Here is a 21,592-nt window from a genome sequence, read left to right as displayed (position 1 = left end):
ACTTTTGTCGCTGTCGCGTGGCACTAAACCAATCAGCAAGAGTTTCATTGACTGACCAATGAGCGAAGAGTATGCTACACACTGCAGTCTGCAACCACTTTCAGCAGGAAGGAAAGCATCGTTTTAGCTGTGTTTGACTTTCCTATATTATATGACACTTCACGCAGTGATTATCGAGTTAAACATAAAAGGCAGCCATATGAGAACGTGTTGGTGCAAGACTAACGTTAAACAGACGGATAGAGAGGACTTTTGTGCTAATATAGGATGAACGCGAGGTTGTCTTTTTCTTTTGTAGAGGAGACTTAACAGCAAGATTTCTGTCAGTTCCAATAAAATCTTCAGACTCCTCATCTTTATTGCCGTGTCTGACACGGACTGCTTTGAAAATGTCTAAATCCCTCCAGTTTCATAACCAATCACATTTCTTGGAGACGAGTGACGTAAGAGCGCGATTCGCAAAGCTGCCGTCGCTATCGCGTCCCGTGTGTTCGGTTTCACCCCAGTGGCGATGCGACCCATTCGTCGCTGTCGTTTGTCGCTCCCCGTGTGTCGAGCCCATTAGACTGCAACTCTGCTTCCTGGTCTCAACCCTGGGTAGTCAGTTTTTAGGAGGGTTAATAAATTTGGCCAGATTTCTAGAAATGAGAGCTGCTCCATCCAAAGTGGGATGGATGCCGTCTCTCCTAACAAGACCAGGTTTTCCCCAGAAACTTTGCCAATTATCTATGAAGCCCATGTCGTTTTTTGGACACCACTCAGACAGCCAGCGATTCAAGGAGAACATGCGGCTAAACATGTCGCTCCTGGTCTGATTGGGGAGGGGCCCAGAGAAAACTACAGAGTCCGACATTGTTTTTGCAAAGTTACACACCGAGTCAATATTAATTTTAGTGACCTCCGATTGGCGTAACCGGGTGTCATTACTGCCGACGTGAATAACGATCTTACCAAATCTACGATTAGCCTTAGCCAGCAGTTTCAAATTTCCATGAATGTCGCCTGCTCTGGCCCCTGGAAGACATTTGACTATGGTCGCCGGTGTCTCTAGCTTCACGTTTCTCAAAACAGAGTCGCCAATAACCAGAGTTTGTTCCTCGGCGGGTGTGTCGCCGAGTGGAGAAAAACGGTTAGAGACGTGAACAGGTTGGTGGTGTACCCGGGGCTTCTGCTTAGGACTACGCTTCCTCCTCACCGTCACCCAGCCGGCCTGTTTTCCCTGCTGCTCGGGATCTGCTGGGGGGGAGCTAACGGCGGCTAAGCTACCATGGTCCGCACCCGCTACAGGGGCCTGGCTAGATGCAGGATTTTCCAGGGTGCGGAGCCGAGTCTCCAGTTCAGAAAGCCTGGCCTCCAGAGCTACAAACAGACTACATTTATTACAAGTACCGTTACTGCTAAAGAAGGCCGAGGAGTAACTAAACATGTGACACCCAGAGCAGGAAAGTGCAGGAGAGACAGGAGAAGAAGCCATGCTGGTAGTGAGTCGGCTAAGGGCTAAGCTACTAGCTGAGCTAAGCTAGCGAATTTCTAAAAACAAATAAAGTGAGTAATGTGAATACAGGTGATTCAGCATAAAATATGTTATTATCCAGATAAATCGAGTTATACAGATATAACAGCTAACAGACAGCAAAACACTGTGCTCCGAAACAGGAACAGGAAGTGATACAATACCGCAGTGAGAGCCAACACCAAGTGACAGCGCCACCAAGTGTGCTGATAAAAGAAAAAGTTAGATGTGATTACTAGATAAATATATATGGGACTGTATTTAGATAAAAGATAAATAATCAGTGCAGGGCTGAATGGTTCAGGGATGGGACATTGAGCTGGTTCACAGTGGAGGACAATGGATGAATGGATGCAGGAGCCATGGGGGAACTGTAGCTGAACTGAGTACAGACTGTGCAAGTAACTAATCTGAGCAAGTAAAAGACATCTGAGGCAGATACCTTTTGAAGATTCTAAAATATATTTTACATATTTTATCTTTTTACAATCTAATGAAATAATCTAAGTCATTTGAAAAACAAATAAACCCCTTAAACTTAATTTTAAATACATATTTTGTGGGATTTTACTTAGAACTAGAAAAATTCCATAGGGGTCGTTGGAATCGCTCTTTGTCTGGCCCCTCATACAGGACCAATTTGCCATGGGAGACCCTACCACTGGGCAAAGCTCCCGGACAACATAGCTCCTGGGATCACTGGGATGCACAAACCCCTCCACCACGATAACATGGCAATTCAACAGACCCCTATGGAAGCTACACCAAGAGAACTGTTTATGCTATTCGTATTCATATTCATATGCTGCCCAGTATAGGCTTACCAGGGCCCCACCCTGGATCCAGGCCTGGGTAGGGAGCTCGAGGGAGAGCGTCTGGTGGCTGGGCCTTAGCCTGTGGTGCCCGGCCGGGCACAGTCCAAAGAGGAAACATGGCCCCGCCCTCCTGTAGGCCCACCACCCACAGAAGGCGTTGTAGGGGTCGGGTGCAATGTGTGTCAGGTGGTGGCCAAGGGCGGAGGCCCTGGTGGACCAATCACCGACTATCAAAACAAGCAGCCGGTTCCAAAACAACATCTGCATTATCAGGAATTCGGCTCCCTAGCCGGCCTTGGGCTGGTAATCATATCTCTGAGGGACAATGTGTGATGGTCGCTCTTCCCCTCTGCCCTCTCTGTGATTTGTGTGAGCTGGATCTGGTGTACCATGGCCGCTGATGAACTTCCGTCACTATCAGCGAACTGTTTTGGCTAGGAGCTGGCATCTGGCTCCACAATGCCCCTACCCTCCATCTGCATCCCCACCTGCCCCTCCCTCCCCCACCATATTGTTATCCTGGCTTTAAATTTGCAAATATGCTTTGCTAACGTGGTTTTTTTGGACCCTGGTATGGTGCTCATTTTGAGCATCGTACCAGATTACTTTTTTTTTAACCTAACTACCCCATGATGTGTGTTTGTTTTCCTTTTCCGGGGATTGATTGTAGTGGCGGTGCCAGTGAAAACGGCAGCGGCTGCAGACACCCATCTCCCCTGTTAGTCTTGTCTGTTCTTCTCTGGATGGTTGTTCCGAACGGAATTTTGTTATATTATGATGGAATGTCATTATATAATTTGTTGTATAATGATTAATTTTGTTGTATGTATAATGATAATAAAGTTCTATTCTATTCTATTCTATTCTATTCTATTCTGTTCTATTCTATGTCACCTCTCTGGTGGGGAAGGAGCCTGAGCTAGTGCATGAGGTTGAGAGATTCTGGCTAGATATAGTTGGGCTCATCTCAACACATAGTCTAGGCTCTGGAACCAGTCTCCTGGAAAGGGGCTGGACTCTGTTCCAGTCTGGAGTTACCCTCGTGAGAGGTGGTGAGCTGGGGTGGATATTCTTGTATCCCCTCAGCTTGCTGCCTCTGCGTTGGAGTTTTCACCACTAAACGAGAGAGCTGCTTCCCTGCGCTTTTGGGCTGGGGAACGGGTCCTGACCGTTGTTTGCACTTATGTGCCAAATGACAGTTCAGAGTCCCACCCTTTTTGGAACCGCTGGGCAGAGTTCTCGAGGGTGCTCCATCCAGTGACATCATTGTTCTGCTGGGAGACTTCCAATGCTCATGTGGACAATGACAGTGAGACCTGGAGGGGGGTGAAGAGGAGGAATGGCCTTCCTGATTTGAATCCAAATGGTGTTTTGTTATTATCCATAACAAACACCTTGATCGAACATCATGATGTCCATAAGTGCATGTGGCACCAGGACACCCTAGGTTGCAGGTCGACGATTGATTTTGTAATTGTATCTTCAGATCTGCAACCATCAGATTTGATGACCACCTGGTGGTGAGCTGATTCAGGTGGCAGGGGAGGATGCTGGACAGACCTGGTGCACCTAAACGTATAGTGAGGGTGCTCTGGAAATGTCTGGCAGATGCCCTAGTCTTCAACTTCAAGGATATTGAGTTCAAATGGACCATGTTCCGCACCTCCATTGTTGAGGCTGCTGCTCAGAGCTGTGGCTGCAAGGTGGTTGGTGCCTGTCATGGTGGTAATCCCCAAACCAGATGGTGGTCACCGGAGGTGAAGGGAGCCTTCAAGCTGAAGAAGGAGTCCTACCGGTCTTGGTTGGCATGTGGAACTCTGGAGGCAGCTTACGGGTACCAGCTGGCCAAAGTGTGGGAGGAGTTCAGTGAGGCTATGGAAAAAGACTTTCGGATGGCCTTGAAGCAATTCTGGCAAACCATCAGGTGATTTAGGAGGGGAAAGCGGTGCTCTACTCACACGGTTTATAGTGCGGGTGGGGCGCTGCTGACTTCAATTGAAGCTATAGTCAGGCGGTGGAAGGAATACTTCGAGGACCTCCTGAATCCCACTGACACACCTTCTGTAGTGGAAGAAGAATCTGGGGATGATTCGCCCATCACTGGGGGTGAGGTCACTGAGGCAGTTAAACAACTCTTTGATAGCAGGGCCCCTCGGGTGGACGAGATTTGCCCTGAGTTCCTGAAGGCTCTGGATGTTGTAGGGCTGTCTTGTTTGACATGCCTCTGCAACATCGCGTGGAGATCTGGGGAGTACCTCGGGGTCCTGTTCACGAGTGAAGGGAGATTGACAGATGGATTAAGGCTGCGTCTGCAGTGATGCAGATGCTGCACTAGTCTGTCATGATAAAGAGGGAGCTGAGCGTGAAAGCGAAGCTGTTGATTTACCAGTCAATCTACGTCCTTACCCTCACCTATAGTCGCGAGCTTTGGGTAGTGACCAAAGAACAAGATTACGAATACAAGTGGCAGTTGCTCCTCCACATCGAAAGGAGCCAGTTCAGGTGGTTCAGGCACTTGACTAGGATGCCTCTTAGGAGAGATGTTCTGGGCATGTCCTACTTGAAGGAGACTCCGGAGTAGACCCAGGACACTGGGGAGACCCAGGACACTGGAGAGATTCTACTTCTCGGCTGGCCTGGAACTGCCTTGGGGTCGCCCTGGACGAGCTGGAGGAGGTGGCTGGGGAGAGGGTGGTCTGGGCTTCTCTGCTCAGGCTGCTGCCCCTGTGACCCGGCCCCAGATAAGCAGAAGATGGATGGATGGATGGATGGATGGATGGAACTAGAAAAATTTGATGAAAAATAGCAACTTGTTCTTTGCCATTGCTGCTGTTGTTGCAGGCTGCAGTCAAAATGAGCTAATGAGCTCAGAATGGTTCAAGGGTTTTGGAATGTTGGCAATTTTAGTGTTAGTAAAATGCTTTGGAATTTACTTATATATAGTAAGGGCGACCTTGCCTTTTAGTTTTTTTAAGATAAAAAGATAGACAAGATACATTTAAAAATAAATATTTCAAACCTTTTCTTTGTTACAGCAATTTCCTGTATTTTCTAAACAATCAAAATATGTCCCATAATAACCAAAGTAAATGTTATGCTTTAAAGCTTGAATGACAGTTTCAAATGCAACTACATTAATAAATGGATATTAATAGCAACTTTGTTTTGCATTTAAATAGTTGAGTACCCAAGGGTTCTGAGGATGTTATCCATAAAGCACACTGCTTTAAAATGAAAATCATTGTACTTAGCCTGAAAATGTATCTTGACAGTTTAGTTTACAAGCTTGCTAACTGGTGTTGATGGAACAGTACTTTGGCAGTCTAACATGTTGTTGGCTAAATGTAGTTTTGCTGATGGCTCAGTTAGTTGCTAGCATGTGTAAAGTATGCATGTATGCCTCAGGGGGGTACAGTTGTCATATATGTCTTTGTACAGTATCCTGTATATGTTTGTTGCATGTCAGTGTAGACATGGCAATATGGCAATTTGCTAAAAGTGTGTTATGTTGGTGCACCTTGAAGGTGTTTTGAAACTTTGTGTGAATTTGTATTTTGTGAATTCTTGTGAATCAGTCTTCCTTTTGTTTAATGGTATGGTGATGTGATCTGCTTTGACCATTCAGAAGAATAACATAATCATACTTGACACTTAAACACCGTTCGTATACCCCCATTCCCATGCACGCACACACACTTATCTACTTGCTCTCTACACAGACACATACTTGCAGTTCAGCGGTAATTTGTAGCAGTCTGTCGACCACAATACAGATATTACCCTATGAAGGAACTGGGTAATTTAGAAACCTTTCCTACACACACACACACACACACACACACACACACACACACACACACACACACACACACACACACACACACACACACACACACGTCTCACACTCACACCAGTCATCTGTCGGTTTGTAAAGATCAAAACACCAGAAAAGACAGTCAAAAGGAATGCGGGTTTCCAAGCGCCAGGAGCAATTCTCTCTCTCATACACACACACACACACACACACACACACACACACACACACACACACACACACACGGGTGCCAGGAGCAAGGTGCTGTAGGGATGCTGGTGCTCCCTAGGTAGTTGTCTTATCTGATTATGGTAACGATGTAGAGAATAGCGGAGGAAAATGTTGCCTGGGGGAGGGTGGGACTGACAGAGGAACAGAAATGGGGGAAGCTGGGGATGTGGCTCAGTATAGTTAAGTGATAGCTGTGAAGTCAGTCTACCACTGGACTCACCTTTCAGTGTCTTTTTGCAGAATATATTACTAATTGGTAGTTGTCCGTAGCTAAGTATCTGTGCTACTGCTGTGGATGAAAAAGAGGTCGGTACAACTAGTGTCACAGTGACTGATCTGTGTATAAGAATAATTTGTTCTTTTAGTCAGGTTTTTTTTGTTTTAGTTGTTTTGGTTTGTTTTTAATCTGAAGTGTCAAAGTCAAATGACTTAGTAGCATCATAGAACTCTTTACTTGGAGAAAAAAAATCATGTAAATACATTTTGTCAGTCTTGAGGTAGATGGATTGAAGGAACTAAGATCTTGAAAGAATGAACTTGTCTTCAAAATCTGGAAATGTATCTCATGCACCATAAATTGTGTGTTTTGTTTAATTGTGTTATCTCTGAGATGCCTCTGTGTTCAGTGTTAGGAAGTGTGCAAATGTTATCTTTAGATGATAAAATTTTGTTATACTGATGACACAATTTTTAATTGCTCCTACTCAGACACAGGTTCTGTTCTAGCTTCAGAGTGCTTTCATGTTTTTCAGGAATATCTGCATGGTCTAAAGCTCACCTTAAGTGAGAACAAAGTGAATTTGAAAATCCAGGAAGTGGCTTTTAAAACCCACTGAATTTTTTCCAAGTAAAATCTTTCCTTTAAGCCTCCCTTTAAATTGCTTGTTAAAGAGCTAAAGCCTAAATTTGGTTTCTAGAGGGGTTCGTCTCTGCTGCATTGCTGTTTATGACTGATAGAAATGAGGGCATTTTGTACTTAGGATCCAGAGAACATAAGCACTGTTTTTCAAGGTGCTGTACCATTAATTAGGAACATGAAGGCATTCACTAATCAGTGCACAGTGTATGCTTGGGTTGGTTGGCCTTGCTTAATCTCTGTTTCATTGTGTTTCATTCTTGTAGAAAGTAAACTGCTCAGCACACCCCCAGAATCTTGGTGTGGTGAGCATCGATGAGTGGTGGGACAGATCGTTCAGTTGTCCAATATTTCAATATTAAATATTTGCAAAAATATATATGCTGCAATGTATTGGCATTTAAAGTAAATGTTCACAGGGAAAACTAATACATAGTAAATGTTTTTGGCACATAGCCCCATGGGCTCACTTATATTATTTTGGAAGAACAGTTTACACCATACACACTGAATCACTGAGTGTTTTATAATTTATTTGGGTTGTAGAAGAGAAAAATGTTTTTACACATTTAACCTAATTTCATGTGGACAAGTAGTGAGATAAATATACAAATGCTATTGAAACTGTGAACCTTGTGTCCTTCCTCTGTTTTTTCAAGACTTCTTTTTACTATCTTTAGAAGTGCCAAAGATTGTGGGGCAAGAGGACCCCCCAGAGGGTCTTGTCTGTTAGTGCCTGAGCAAACAGCATTATTATATAAGGCAGTGACAGAGATGACCAATCACACTAGTAACTTAAATTTCTTACTATTAAACACATTAACACAGCAGAGGATGTACACATTGCATCAACAGACACTCAACAGTACACATGCTGGTGCTCTTTTGGAGAGCTCCACCTATAAAGACAGAGAAAAAAGTGGGGAAACTGAGTGTTAAGAAGATGTGGCAAGTCGGTCTGTGTCTGGGTGCCATTCTAAGTTAAGGCTAAGTCAAGATTACAAGAACACACATTCACATTTGTATCTGTGTATTTATTGCAGGGAGTGAACTGGTTGTTCCCATTGCTCTCCAATTTGTTCTAAGGACTGTGACAGCTCATCTGTTTCACTAATCTGCTCTTAGACACTTTGGCTGCTAAAACTTCTACTGCATGCCATAATACCCTTAATGAATGTTTTCACGCGCAATTAGACTCTGGCCTGTGTGTATCTGTGTATATGGACTGGTGTAGACTTGGCACGGGACTACTATTTTGCACTAACTGATCTGATAACACCACAGTCTCTGCATCTTTATCTTTTTCTCTTGCATGAAAGCATGTGCACAGGCCTGATCAGCCACCTTTACTGAGAATGAGTTTGTCTTTCTTCCCACTTGTGTTCTGCCTCTCTCTTGTCTTTGGTCTTTCTTTTGCAGACAGATGCAATCATCCTTTTCTTCTTCGTTCTCCTTCTGCCTTTCTCTTTCTACACTACTTTCAGGTGCAGATAGTATCTAGGTAAGGTTTAACATAGGTCCACTCCTGGCCTGAGGCAAAAAAAAGAAAAAGAAAAAAGCATCGTGGACAAGTCAATTGGTAAATTTCTCACAAATCACAGCCGAGAGTTCAGCTGTGAAACTAAGAGGTTAAAGTGAAACCTTGATTGAAGTTGCTTCAGTGACTTCAATTGAAGAGACTGCCAGTGATTTGCATTGATTGACCTAATGCTGCATTCCAGATACCTGGATGTCGGAACTCGGGAGTGACGTCACTCCCAAGTTGTATGTGTTTCAGTACTAAAGTCAGAAAAGCAAGGAAAAACAGGCTTTTTATTTTTTTGCTTCTTAGCAAGATAGTCATTTGTGTATTGCTTGCAAAACAATGCAATGTTGTTTTGTGCTTAAAAACACCAGCGCAGTGCGGATAGAACCTGGTCAGTACTCTGTGTATGGCTTATTTAACTAGTCACAGATACACAGTAGTGGCAGTACAGATCAAAAGTTTTACTACTGTTTATGTTCACTGCTGCCATTTTGGATTGTTAACTCAGGGTTGGTGGGGCTGCTCCGACTTTCTGAGTTAGAAATTTGAGTTGAGTTACAAAGCGATTTGAGATAAGTGAATCTCTTCCTGTGGGGACACCCCTTTTGTGTCGTGGAAAACATCCTTCATTTGGGTGAAGGGGAGGACATGATGGAGGTAAACAGAGTTCTTTGAAGAAGGGCTTAAACCTTTGAGCAGCAAAAATTCTATATCAAGCAAGAATGGGGAATCCTTTCTGTTTCAAACTGCAGCAGGTGGCCAATTTGTCCGTTCCCAAAAGGCCTTCTTTTTGTTTTTTTTTAAATGAATAGTATAAACATTTGTAAAAATTGGTAAAGGACTTTGGCCAACACGTGTTGTTTTCAAATGTGTGTTTTTTAAATATATATATATATGCCTTGACTTGATATAATTTTCCATTAGAGAACTTGAGCTTAAAACAAATGTCAATGTTTGCTGATTTTTGTCCAAAAGACCTCAGCTGTCATATAGATACATGCAGATTCACCACACTCTGTCCAACACATTTTTCCTGCTAATTTTATCTCTGTCCCACCTGGAGTGACGGAGAAAGATAGAGATACACACTGAAGGTTAATTTGTGTGTGTTTATACTTTGTGCATATGCATACAATATGTGTACATGCAAGGGGGCATTGCATGAACCCTTTTGTATGCTCTCTGCATGTGTATGTGTGCACCAAATTACATGCATTTATGTGTGGTTGTGTTCACGTGTGTGAAGGTGAGGCAAGGTTGTTATGCAGGGGTGAAGCGGACACCTCTATGGTAGCCCTCTGCCTGCTGGCACTGGAGGCAAAAGGGCACAAGACTGGCATCAATTACATAGAGAGAAGGAGAGAAAGGTGTGTGTGTGCATGCCCATTGTAGATTTTCAGCCTAGAATTTATTTATTTATTTATTGAACATCACTAGTTTATGTTGGTGTGCAGTGTGGTCCAGCTTAGTAGTGAGAGCAAGGCATTAACAGAGGCAGGGTTAGAGGTTTCATTCCCACTGGAGCTTTGACATATGAGAGCTAAAAATGCATGCAGCTAGGGTTCTGCAAGGTGCTTTGGATTAAAAACAGCCAAGCATATGTTATGTTAACCTCCCTCTTACAGAAAAATATTTTCAAAGAAGTTCAATGGGACTTTGTTTGCCCCCTTAAGAACAAAATGAGTTGCTTGTTTAATTCAGTTCATGTGTATTTATATAGCACCAAATCACAATAGTTTCCTGAAGGCATATTATACTGTAAGACCCTGCAGTATTCAATCAAATGACCCCCTATGAGCAAGCACTTTGCAACGGTGGGAAGGAAAAACTCCCTTTTAACAGGAAGAAACCTCTGGCAGGACCAGGCTCAGGCTCAGGGAGGGGCAGCCATCTGCTGCAACCAGTTAGGGGGTGAGAGCACAGGGAGACAGGACCAAACACAGACTAATATTCTTGCCTGGGGTGCATTTAGTGCAGTCATTTCAGATTCTTGTAAATACCATTTCAAAAATAACTGTCAACAGTTGCATAAACCTTACAAAAAATTATTTTCTGTGCTATTTGTGCTGTAATGGCAGTGAGAGAGTTTCAGGCACTATCTTGGTTAACTGCTGATTGACTACACCTGATGGGGTGTGGATAAAGGCATGTATGAGGTCAGCTTTGCGCTGCTATTACTTTTTGCACTTCTGCTCTCTGGGTTGCAACTGTTTTAGCAGTGCTTGTCAAGGAATTTAAAACAATACCCATTTTTCTTCAAACTCTGGCATCAGTCTCCACCTTATGTTGCAGCTTTGAGCCGGGTCGTAAACGGCAAAACCACAGTATCATAAAACTTGGATGGAGAGTTAGAAGCAAAGGAAGAAACTCTTACATTTTAGTGTGGTTCTGTATCTGTGCTCTTGCTCTGTCCTTCCAGGTGTTTGGGTGTCAAAATTGGCCGGGAGAGGAAGTAGTTGATGTTGGTATAGCCCTAGTAAGAGAAAATCTCTTGTAGATAATAAAAAAGTTGTAGATAAATTCATGGCATTTTTATTGACCCAGAGCCAGAAGCTTCAAGCACAACATGGCCCAAGCCAAACCTGAGCAGGATTCTCAGGTACACCCATGCATACCTCGAGAAAACAAGTATCCCTTCTTTGTTTAGTCTGTTTCTTGTAGACATAACTGAGCTTAGCATAAACGGGCACAAGTGTATTTATCTATTTTATTTTTGATGAGACAAGAAAAAGACTATATTGAGAAAAAAATGTCTTTAAGTTGTCTAATTTCTGCATTCTCCCCATTCCCAGTATGTTCTCATTAATGTGTCATTTTTAAAGGGACCCACTTTGGTTTTTGTTCTGAAAGAAAGTGTCTGAGACTTATGGTCTTCATTAAAAGGTTGGTGTGTCACCCTCTCTCGCTCTCTTTTCCTCTTTGTCTTTTTTCTCTGGTGTTTTTTTTTTTTTTTTAACCCAAAGATAATGTTCTCTTCCTCCCTTTCTCATTCTCTCTCGCTACCTCATCTATCTCTCATTCTCTCCCCCTTTCATTGTCTTCCCTCTCCACCTTCTTTGCCCTTCCCTCTTTCCCTCTCATTTTACTCACACACACTGTCCCTCTCTCACTCTCCATCTCCCTGGGGACAATTTTCTTTTCTTAAATAAACTGTCATAGCTAGTGTTAAAATATGGGCCTTACATGGGGTGAGCGCAGCAAGGCAAAGGCATGGGGCCCTGGGATGGTATAAAACATGGATAATATGCTGTGAGAGGTAATTGTATCTTTTAGCGCTGAGATGAGTAGAACAAATGTGTCTCCTCCCCATCCTTTCTCTCTCTCCCTTTTCCTTTTCCTTCTCTCCTTTTCCTATCTCTTCCTTTATACACTTCAGCTGTGCTAATATGATAGTAAGAATATTGGCCGTACATCAGAGCTACTAACAGTTCGTACTGGGTAAGGGCAAGTATAGAGGGGGGACACAGGACTAAAGAGGGTGGGAGAGGGTGAATAACAAGGAGGGGGAGGGTGATAACAGAAGAGAGAGACTGAGAGAAAGGGAAAGAGGAAAGGTGAAAATGTGCCTCAAGATGCAAAAGTGACATGCTGATGACACATAAAGTCAAAATCCACTTTCTGATTTCACTTAGCTTGTTTTGCTTGAGGAGGGCGAGAATGGGGATATTTTGGAATATCCATCAATCTGTTTCCAAAATATTAAGTTAAGAAAGACAACTGAGAGCATCTAAGAGCATAACAGTATGACAAGGCTTTAGTCCCTTTGGGTCGAATAAAAACAGGTAATCGAATTTTGATTAGGTGAACTCTTAGGAATTCTTGCTTCTGCAGAGAGATACACTGGCTGCTATCTCCATATAATATACAGAATCAATGTGTTTTTGTGGCAATGTGAAAACATTACTTTGAATTTGAACTGCAAAGTCACCATTGTCTTTTCCCCCATTTCTTCTTCTTCTATCATATCTTTGTTGACCTGATCCAGCTCTCATCCTCTCCTTGCCCATTTTTGCTTTTTAATTTTTTTACTTTATTTCTTTTTACATTATACTCAATTGTAGAATTTTGACAACAGCCGAGTATAAATTTGCACTGAAATTGATTCTTTTTAACTTTATAGTGCCTAAAGGCCGTCCCACATCCCATCATTTCAAATTTATTAAAACTTAGGTTGCTTTAAATAAGACTGATTTATAAATAAATAAGACTGATATATAATTTTTTTCTTTTTCATGTAACTGTTGATAGCATAGAGAAAGAAGACGAGGGCTTGACTGGAATCACAGACAGACCGTTATCTGCTATGCAAAGTATCTTCATCACTTGGTCACTAGGACTCCTGCTTTTGCAGCGTTATTACATATGCTGCTTTCCCATAGTCATACCAGTAGATTTTATTTTTTGTTATTTCAGTTTCTGCTTCCTAATATTAAGAGTAATTTTGCCACATCATCTCGCTCTTGCTGCATATACTTTACAAAATATTTCCTCTCTCATGTATGCTACTTTTCCTCAGTCATCCACACGTTTGTTCTCTCATTCACCAAAATCTTCACTCCAAGCCATAATATCTCTCTTTATTTCTCTTTCTCTCACTCTGTTTTTTTTTATTTCTTTCGCTCGCTCTCTTCTTTATGCCTCTGTCTTTATCCCTCCGTTGACAGCTTCACTGTCTGTGGAATGAGGTGTGTTATCAGTGAGTGGCATGTCAGTCAGTCACAGGGCAACATAGCCCAGAGGAGAGATGCAGGGGGAAGAGAGTTTGGTGAAGTAGGATGTGTGGGGGCTGTGGCAGGGAGTCAGGGATTAGAGGAGGTTGAAAGAAGAGGGTGAGGTAGAAGAGGAAGGGACAGGGAAGCATAAGAAATGCAACAAGAGAGGGGATTGTCCAAGAAACGAAAAGAAAAGCCAGGAGAGTATCGTTCAAGTGAGAAAGGTGAGGAAATCCGGGTAAAAAGTAAAGATGGAAGGTATAAAGAATGAGGAGCGGAAAAGAGCTGAGGGGAGACGGGTGAGATGAGATTCTGTGTGAGAAAGGTCAAACGGGGACAGTGGAGCGTATATAAACTAGTGTCTGTAAAAAAACTTGCATTCAAACCCATATGTACTCTACCACACTAAGCTCTGCATAGAGCTTAGCATTGCTTTAGCTGTTAATAGAATAATCCGACAGCAGTAAAATAGATATTTCTCTTTAAATGGTTTCGTGTATAAATCATCCTATTTATATGTCATGCCCTACTTATTCATTTTGACCTCAAGCGCTCACTTTTAGGGTTATTAAATCAGCATCTATTCTGTAGCATGATGAGTTGAACGTTTAGTCTGCAACTTTAGTGTGACAGCTGTCTATTTGTAATACCATTTTGAGTATATATGGAGGTTATACGGAATTTTAATATTGGAACATTTTGTGGTGTGACAACCAAACATGACAAAATACAGTGTTGAACACAGAGTTTGTCCAATACATATATTTCAAAGTAATATGTTTCTGTACATTGCTAATAGTTTCAAACCACTGCTTAAATATTTAATTTTTTCTTGCATGTTCCCCACCCCCGCCAGGGGTGCACACAGTTTGAGATGTGATGAAAAAAAAATAACAGTGAACTGCATTTTGTCTTTTCTGTGCTCAGCTATACTTACAGTGAACTCTTACTTGACTATCTACTGCTTATTTACAGGCTCTCAATTCTACAATCACGAAGAAAGAAAAGAAAAAGCCAATTAAACAGGTCATGTGACAGTATTTATCACTGGAATATAATGCAGAGTTAGTAGATGTGATGTATTTGATATTTCAAAACTGACTTTTTAAAAAAAAAAAAAAACTTTTTTGCTGAGCTTTACAATGTGTAATATTTTTTGTATGACTGGAACAGCAGTCTTGGGATGTTTTTTTTTATTAGCATTTTCTTTACCACCTCTTACTTTTGTGGCCTACAGCTAGAAAGTAAGCTTAGGAGAAACACTGCTGTCCACACTGTGTACTGACCCATGGCTTGGCAGGAGTGTGAAAATCGAGAAGAGCTTTAGTCAAAATGTCAGCATACAGATCACTAAAAGCTTTCCATTCAGGGTGTTTCTGAGCTTTTAGAGATGCTTAGGTGGTACTGCTGCCAGTGGGGTGCGTTTTGCACCATGAAATGGTGCTTAAAACTCCCAAAGAGAGCAAAAAATAAGTATCAGAGTTAACTATTTAATAAAATGTAAGTTATGATGGTCAGGTTAAATATCGATAGCACTCTTTGATATATGGTCTAGTGGTGATATTGTACTTGAAAACCTTTAAAACCACCTGTTTTACCAATGTAGCTAAAATGGATATAATACAATAAAGTATAAAGTAAGGAAACAAAAAGAAAAGGTTTTGTTTCTGTTTTATTTTAGTGTAGCTTTCGGCTTTTAGTTTTAACATGAACTGTGGCGTTTTCAGGACTTTTGCAGCCTTGAGTAGTGGTATGAACCACAAATAGCGCAGGGTTAAGTTTCAATATTCAGTTTAGCCCAGGATTGAAACTTACTACTGAACTCATATCTCCTTCCAGTTTCAGCTTTAATCTTACTGTGACAGTTTGAGTTTCCAGGGAAAACAAAAAAAATGCCATAGTAATCTTTTTAATGAACCCATTTTGTGATTAATTCATTGTTAAAATTGGTAATTAGGTTATTGGCTGTGTTTAAATAAATTCTTATATAACACTGGAGCATTCAGTTAAATTATAGTGCCAGATCGGACAATTGTTGTTCTTGTAAACACTACGTGTGTGTGTGTGTGTGTGTGTGTGTGTGTGTGTGTGTGTGTGTGTGTGTGTGTGTGTGTGTGTGTGTGTGTGTGTGTGTGTGTGTGTGTGTGTGTGTTGTAATATGAATATACAAGTAGTGACAGTATCTTATGGTGTTTATTAAGAAGCCCTTACAAAGTGACATGTCCTCTGTGTAATAGAAAGAGGACAGGTAGAGTTTAAAAATACACCTTTCTTCTGGACACAGTCAGATTGAGACAAGTTATCAACACAAGAATTCTATAACGCCTTTTCCCATTTACTCCCTATTCTGAAAGAACCCTGAAGTTACACTGGCTAAAAGAAACAAAGAGAGGTGGAGGAAAGGACGAGGTAAAAATACAGATGGGCCGGGAAAAGGAAAAATGGAGAAAAAGTGTTTGTGAAAGCTAACAAAGGGGAGTTGGCTGTGTTTCAAAAGGGCGCATGGCGGCTAAGGAGGATGAAGCGCTTCAGGATTCATTTACATCAGCCCTGACAACTGCCTCACATCATCCCAAGAGCCACACAGCTCTGGCTTAGAGATTCCTAAAGCGGGCCCTTCTTCTAGCTCCCTCTCTTACAGCCACGCTCTGACTTTTCTTTCTCTTCCTCCTGTCTCTCTTTTTTTTTTCCTCTTTTCTTTTTCTTTTTTTGCTCCCATACTCTCCTGCACGCTCTCTCTTGTGCTCTCATGCGTTTGCCAGTCTTCAATCAGCTATCATGAAAGTGTCTGTCTGGGTGTCTTAACTATCCTCTGAGAGCAGACACTTGTCTGGGCCTGCCTTCATCCCCTAAAGGCGTTTTTTGACTTGGACTTATTTCTCTCCTCACACCTTTTCAACTTCCCTAAAGAGCTTACAACAAGTGAGAACGACAGGGAAAGATAAACATGAGGGAAAGAGACAAGAAGGGAGATGAGAGGAGGAAGTCGTCAAGTGAGAGGGAAGAAAAAGTAAAAATTGTTTTGGAAAAAGGGTAGAAAATGGTGAAAAATGAAAATGAGGTGAGGAAACTCAAAAAATGAAAAAAGGTGAAGGAACCAAATGACCTCATAAAGAGGAGAAAGGACAAAGCAAGGAGGACAAGAGTGGAAGAGACGAGAAAGATGAAACAGGAGAGGAGGGCTCTAGTATGACAGAGACAGTCACGTTTATCAGTGGTCCCACAGTGTGGTTCCCAAACACTGGATTTAGAGATTGTAGTAAAAGGAGAGAGTGGGACGGGACACATTTAAAGTTTTTTTTTTTTTGGTGAGCGGTAAAAGGGGGGTGGGGGGTGTTCCCTCTTATGGAAGTATCTTTCTTTTGGCCTGGGTTTGATGTGAAAGGGAACTGGTCCTGCTTTGACGGTGCTGTCTGCTGTGCAGTTTTTAATATTCATGCAGCAGATCAGGAAAGGAGAGGGGAAAGGAGAGGAGAGGAGATTTTTGGTCAAACAGAAAGCTAATTTGCAGCTGAGGCAGTTTAGCCCGAGGCACTTTCTGCTACTGGGGAAATGAGCTGGAAGATTAGCCGTATGTATAATTCACACACACATAGTCACACACGCGCACATAGATATGCACCGATGGTGTTTGCACACACTTTTGCAAAAAGATGCACATAGGCGAACACAGAGCAGCTGCCACTTTCTCCAAGATGCTGTGTGTTACAGTAGTAACCTGCTGCTAGGCCTCTACAGCTGCATATGCCCCTCAGGCCATTCTCTTAATGGTCTACAATAAAACTTTTACTTATTATGTGATCACTTTTGTGCTATCTTGTAAAACTTGTACAGTACACATAGATATTATTTTAAAAAATTGTAAACGTTCTTTTCTTTTCATGATCAAATGCTCAGACTACTCTGGAAAGTAACAGTGATTTATTATATATATCACAGTTAATCCTGGTCAGTGTAGTGTACTAGTCACATTTTTAGTGACTCTTTTGATTTCCTACCCTAGTAAATATACACAGGTCACTGTATAGAGCTGTAAACACAAAAGGTAAATACTGATTTTATTAAGCTCATCAAGGACATATACATCTCCCTCTGATGGAAATTCCAGATCCATGACAGACGTGCAAGTCTTTTCCTGGATGGCCTTGAAGACGATGGCACACCATTTGACTCACAGCTGTTGACCACCAGGCTGTCCGATGTCAGCGAGGATGATACCATGTGGGTGGGATTCAGCTCTAATGGTGAGTATGACTGTTTTTTTAAAAGACATTTTTATTAAATCCACCCATCCATCCAGCTATACATTTTCCGCTTAATGGGGCCGGGTCTCAGGGGCAGCAGGCTAAGCAGAGAAATCCAGACCTCCCTCTCTCGAGCCACCTCCTCCAGCTTATCCGGGGGAACACTGAGGCATTCTCAGGCCAGCTGAGAGATATAATCTCTCCAGTGTGTCCTGGGTCTACCCCAGAGCCGCATCCCAGTCAGACATACCCAGAACACCTAACCAAAAAGGGGCCCAGGAGGCATCCTAGTGAGATGCCTGAACCACCTCAGTAGGCTCCTTTCGATGTGGAAGGGTTGCGGCTCCTCTCTGAGCCCCTCTCGAATGATTGCACTCTTCACACAATTTCTAAGAGGCCGCCACCTCTATGAGAAAGCTCATTTCTGCCGGTTGTATCTGCAGTCTCATTCTTTCAGTCACTATCCAAAGCTCATGACCACAGGTGAGGGTAGGAACGTAGATCAACCGGTAAATCGACAGCTTCACTTTTGCACTCAGCTCTCTCTTCACCACGACAGACCGGTGCAGTGTCTGCATCACTGCAGCCATGTCCCCAATCCATATGTCAGTCTCCCACTTCTCTCTCCCTTCACTTGTGAACAAGACCCGAGATGCTTAAGCTCCTCCACTTGGGGCAGCAACTCATTCCTGACCCGGAGTGGGCACTCCACCCACTCCTGCTCTGGCGGAGTCCAACACCCACTGGAAATGAGTCCAACTTTTTTCCCGGCAATGCAGACCAAGCTCTCGCTGCAGATTTACAGAGATCAAACGTCCCATAACAATGGGCCAGATACCCCATCCTTCCACAGCACCCACCAGAGGATACCCCAAGGGACGTGGTCGAATGCCTACTCCAGGTCTACAAAACAGTTTTGTTGATTTTTCCACTCATAAGGATCATTGGAATTGCTCTTTATGTGGTCCCTCACCCAGGACCATTTTGCCTTGGGAGACCCTACCAGCGGGCAAAAGCCCCCTGACAACATAGTCCTTTGTATCACTGGGACACACAAACTCCTCCCCAATGATAAGGTGGCGCTTCACGGAAAGGATTTAAGGTACTTTATCAAAAGCATTTCATCAAAAGATAAAATGCTTTTGATAAATACCTTACATTACATTCAGATTTTCCAGACGCTTCACTTCTTCTGTGGTGTTTTAAATGTCTTTGATGTCTAAACTGTAAAAATGTTTTTCCTTATTATCCTTAGCTGGTACCACCATCATTTTTTTTTCCACTCCAAGAGGAGAAAAATTACATCTTAGTTTATCATGTCAGTATATCTTAATATGGTGTCAATGACTACTTCACCTTTATTTTCCTCCCAGCCTTTATCCTGCTTCAACTACACATCTGTGATTGATTCGTAGCGCCTCCGAGCTGTCTCACAGTCAATAGCAGAGAAATTGAGAGAAAAATGATATCCGTTCATCTCCAGGGTGATAAACGAGTGTTTTTCTTCTAGTTTATCAGTCATTGATCCCTAGTTCACAGCAGGTAGCAGCTGATCAGCTGAAGATCACATCAGAGGGGGTGATCAATGCAAGTGATTGGCTTGGGGGGGAGTGAGAGTGAGCGAGGTTGTGCACATGGTAGAGAGAGAGGGAGAATGGTTGTTGAACCCAGGGGCTGTGTCTGGAATTCTGATCAGTGGATTGATTATGCAAATGCTGATCAGATGTATTGATTAACAGCTTATGTCTGTTTTTGGATGGGAAAGTACTAACTGAAAACTGTAAGAACTTTAAATGCCAACTACCATCTCAAAAGTTGTTAAGGATAGCATGATTCCTTGTACGAAAAGAATGTTCCTGAATCAGCTGTTAATAACAGATCATGAATAACTTTAGGGAGCTAATTTGGTGCAGCGGTGTGAATAACAGGTTTCAATATGGTATTGAAAATCTTTATCATAAGTCCTTGTAATCCCTAAGATTTTCATGAAACCAAACCAAGGTTTTCTTGACTGTTCAGGGTCAGCATTTTTCATTCAGTGTATTTCCATTTTGCTAATTACCTTATTTTTATTTCTGCTAGTGGATTCCACCACTGATTCTTACTACATTTCATATCAAAAATTTAGGGTGGAGTTATCACAGATGTCGCACTAGATGCCATCTTCCACTTGTAGTTTTTCTGTACATCTGACCCTACCTGGGTACAGTTAAAAAAAAAAAAAAAAAAAAAAAAATTGAGTACTATTACATTTTTTGAATGTTGGAATTAAAAGATATTGGTTCTGGTGACCTATCTAACTCAAACAGATTAAAACAATAGAAGCTTGCTTGGCTGCACTGCTGCTTTTTTTCTGTATGTGTATTGGAACAGAAATGACAAACTGCTGCAGGTAGTTAAGGAATGTTAGCCATCTTCAGCGTCCTGGGACCTGTAGTATTTAACACTGGCTGTTATCACAGCAGCCATGGCCGTCACTTTAATTTAACCAGTAAGAAATGATAAACTAAGAAAAAAAGTAACTAGGATAATTGATGCTGAAGGTTCCTCTATTAAAAGACAGAAAAAGAGGGTGGGGGAAACATACGTGTTATGGCAGTTCATTAAACTGCCATCAGCTGTATCACCATAAAAACAAAGAATAAGAAGAGAAATGGCTGTCAGGAACTAAAACACACAGAAAGAAGAGAGAGACCTACACAGAGAAAAGAGAATTAAGGCTTATACCTTGCATCATCCCAGTAACAATAGGGAGAGTGCTTTTCAGAGGAAGGCATAATCCCATTTCCACACGCTAAAGAAATCCTGAGCCAAAGCCTAAGGCTGCACAACCACACACTGATCTAACACACTTACATCCCATAACACTCCCTCACTTTCCCTCTCTTTTACATGCACCCTCCCAAAGCACACACACACACTCAAACACACAATACTGTGGTTGGGCCAAACACACCAAAGCTTCTCTCAGCTGCAAGTATAAATACATGCACACAAACATTTAACCACACACACTTTTGCAGGCAAAGCTAGACATGGCAGGGGTTCTGTCGATGCTTAGAGACGTTATCCATCTTCTAAGAGTTATTGTCAAACCAGACAAAAGTTGGTTGGACACTAAAAGACTCCGGCCTATTTTTTTGGACACGTTTCATCTTCTTATGTTCTGTCCAACATTGTCACATATGTATGTTTATGTGTGGAGAAGATGCTGTCTTGGAGCTTTTCTGTGTTGATGTGTTTGATTTGGTCTTTGGTGTGCAATCCAGTATTTCCATGTGTTTTTGATGTACTCCAGTATATGTATGCTTTTTAAAAAAGACTTTGAAACTTGACAGGCTTTGTCCAAAATTTCTTTTTAACTCTTTGCACGAGTTAAAATTAGTTTAGCTTTTTCTTCTCTTTTTTGGGGGGGTTGATAGTTCTGCTAGACTATGTTAAATATTATAACAATATGTGAGCCTTAAATTTGCAAATCTCTCAACTGAGAGTTCCAATCTTTCAATTGAGATTCCCTCTGTGAACTGTAGGGTTTTTCTGTGGTCTTGAATCACACACAGGAGATAAGTGGTGTAGTTCTGCTCAGTGATAGTGCCATCTGCAGCCAGCCGGTGATGGTCTTCTTCTCTAATCTGTGTCACTGGCAGCTAAAATCATGTCTGTCTTTGCTGTAGACAGTAAAGAAAACAAAAAGAAAACTCTTTTGTTGCTTCTACTGAATCTGTGTGTGAAACTAAACTTCAGACCACTGTGTTCTTGTTTGTACTTTCCAGTATGAACCATAGTTTACTGCTTACTGATTGCTTTCTGTTTACTTGAACCATTAAGTTTACTTTTCCTCCTGTTGCTACTTCAAAAGCAAAGCTTTCCGGTGGCAAACCA

The 21,592-nt window shown here is 42.0% G+C and overlaps 1 protein-coding gene across 1 annotated transcript in view; it reads left to right on the top strand.

Moving 5' to 3' along the window:
* ush2a (Usher syndrome 2A (autosomal recessive, mild)) overlaps positions 1 to 21,592 on the top strand; it is a 233,943-nt gene that overhangs the window by 15,741 nt on the left and 196,610 nt on the right. The window contains 1 exon segment of the mRNA XM_030720976.1: positions 17,575 to 17,710. Coding sequence (XP_030576836.1) covers positions 17,575 to 17,710 — 136 coding nt within the window.

This window comes from Archocentrus centrarchus, chromosome 3 (assembly GCF_007364275.1).
Source record: "Archocentrus centrarchus isolate MPI-CPG fArcCen1 chromosome 3, fArcCen1, whole genome shotgun sequence".
NCBI lineage: Eukaryota > Metazoa > Chordata > Actinopteri > Cichliformes > Cichlidae > Archocentrus > Archocentrus centrarchus.
This window is presented reverse-complemented; position numbering and strand designations above follow the sequence as displayed.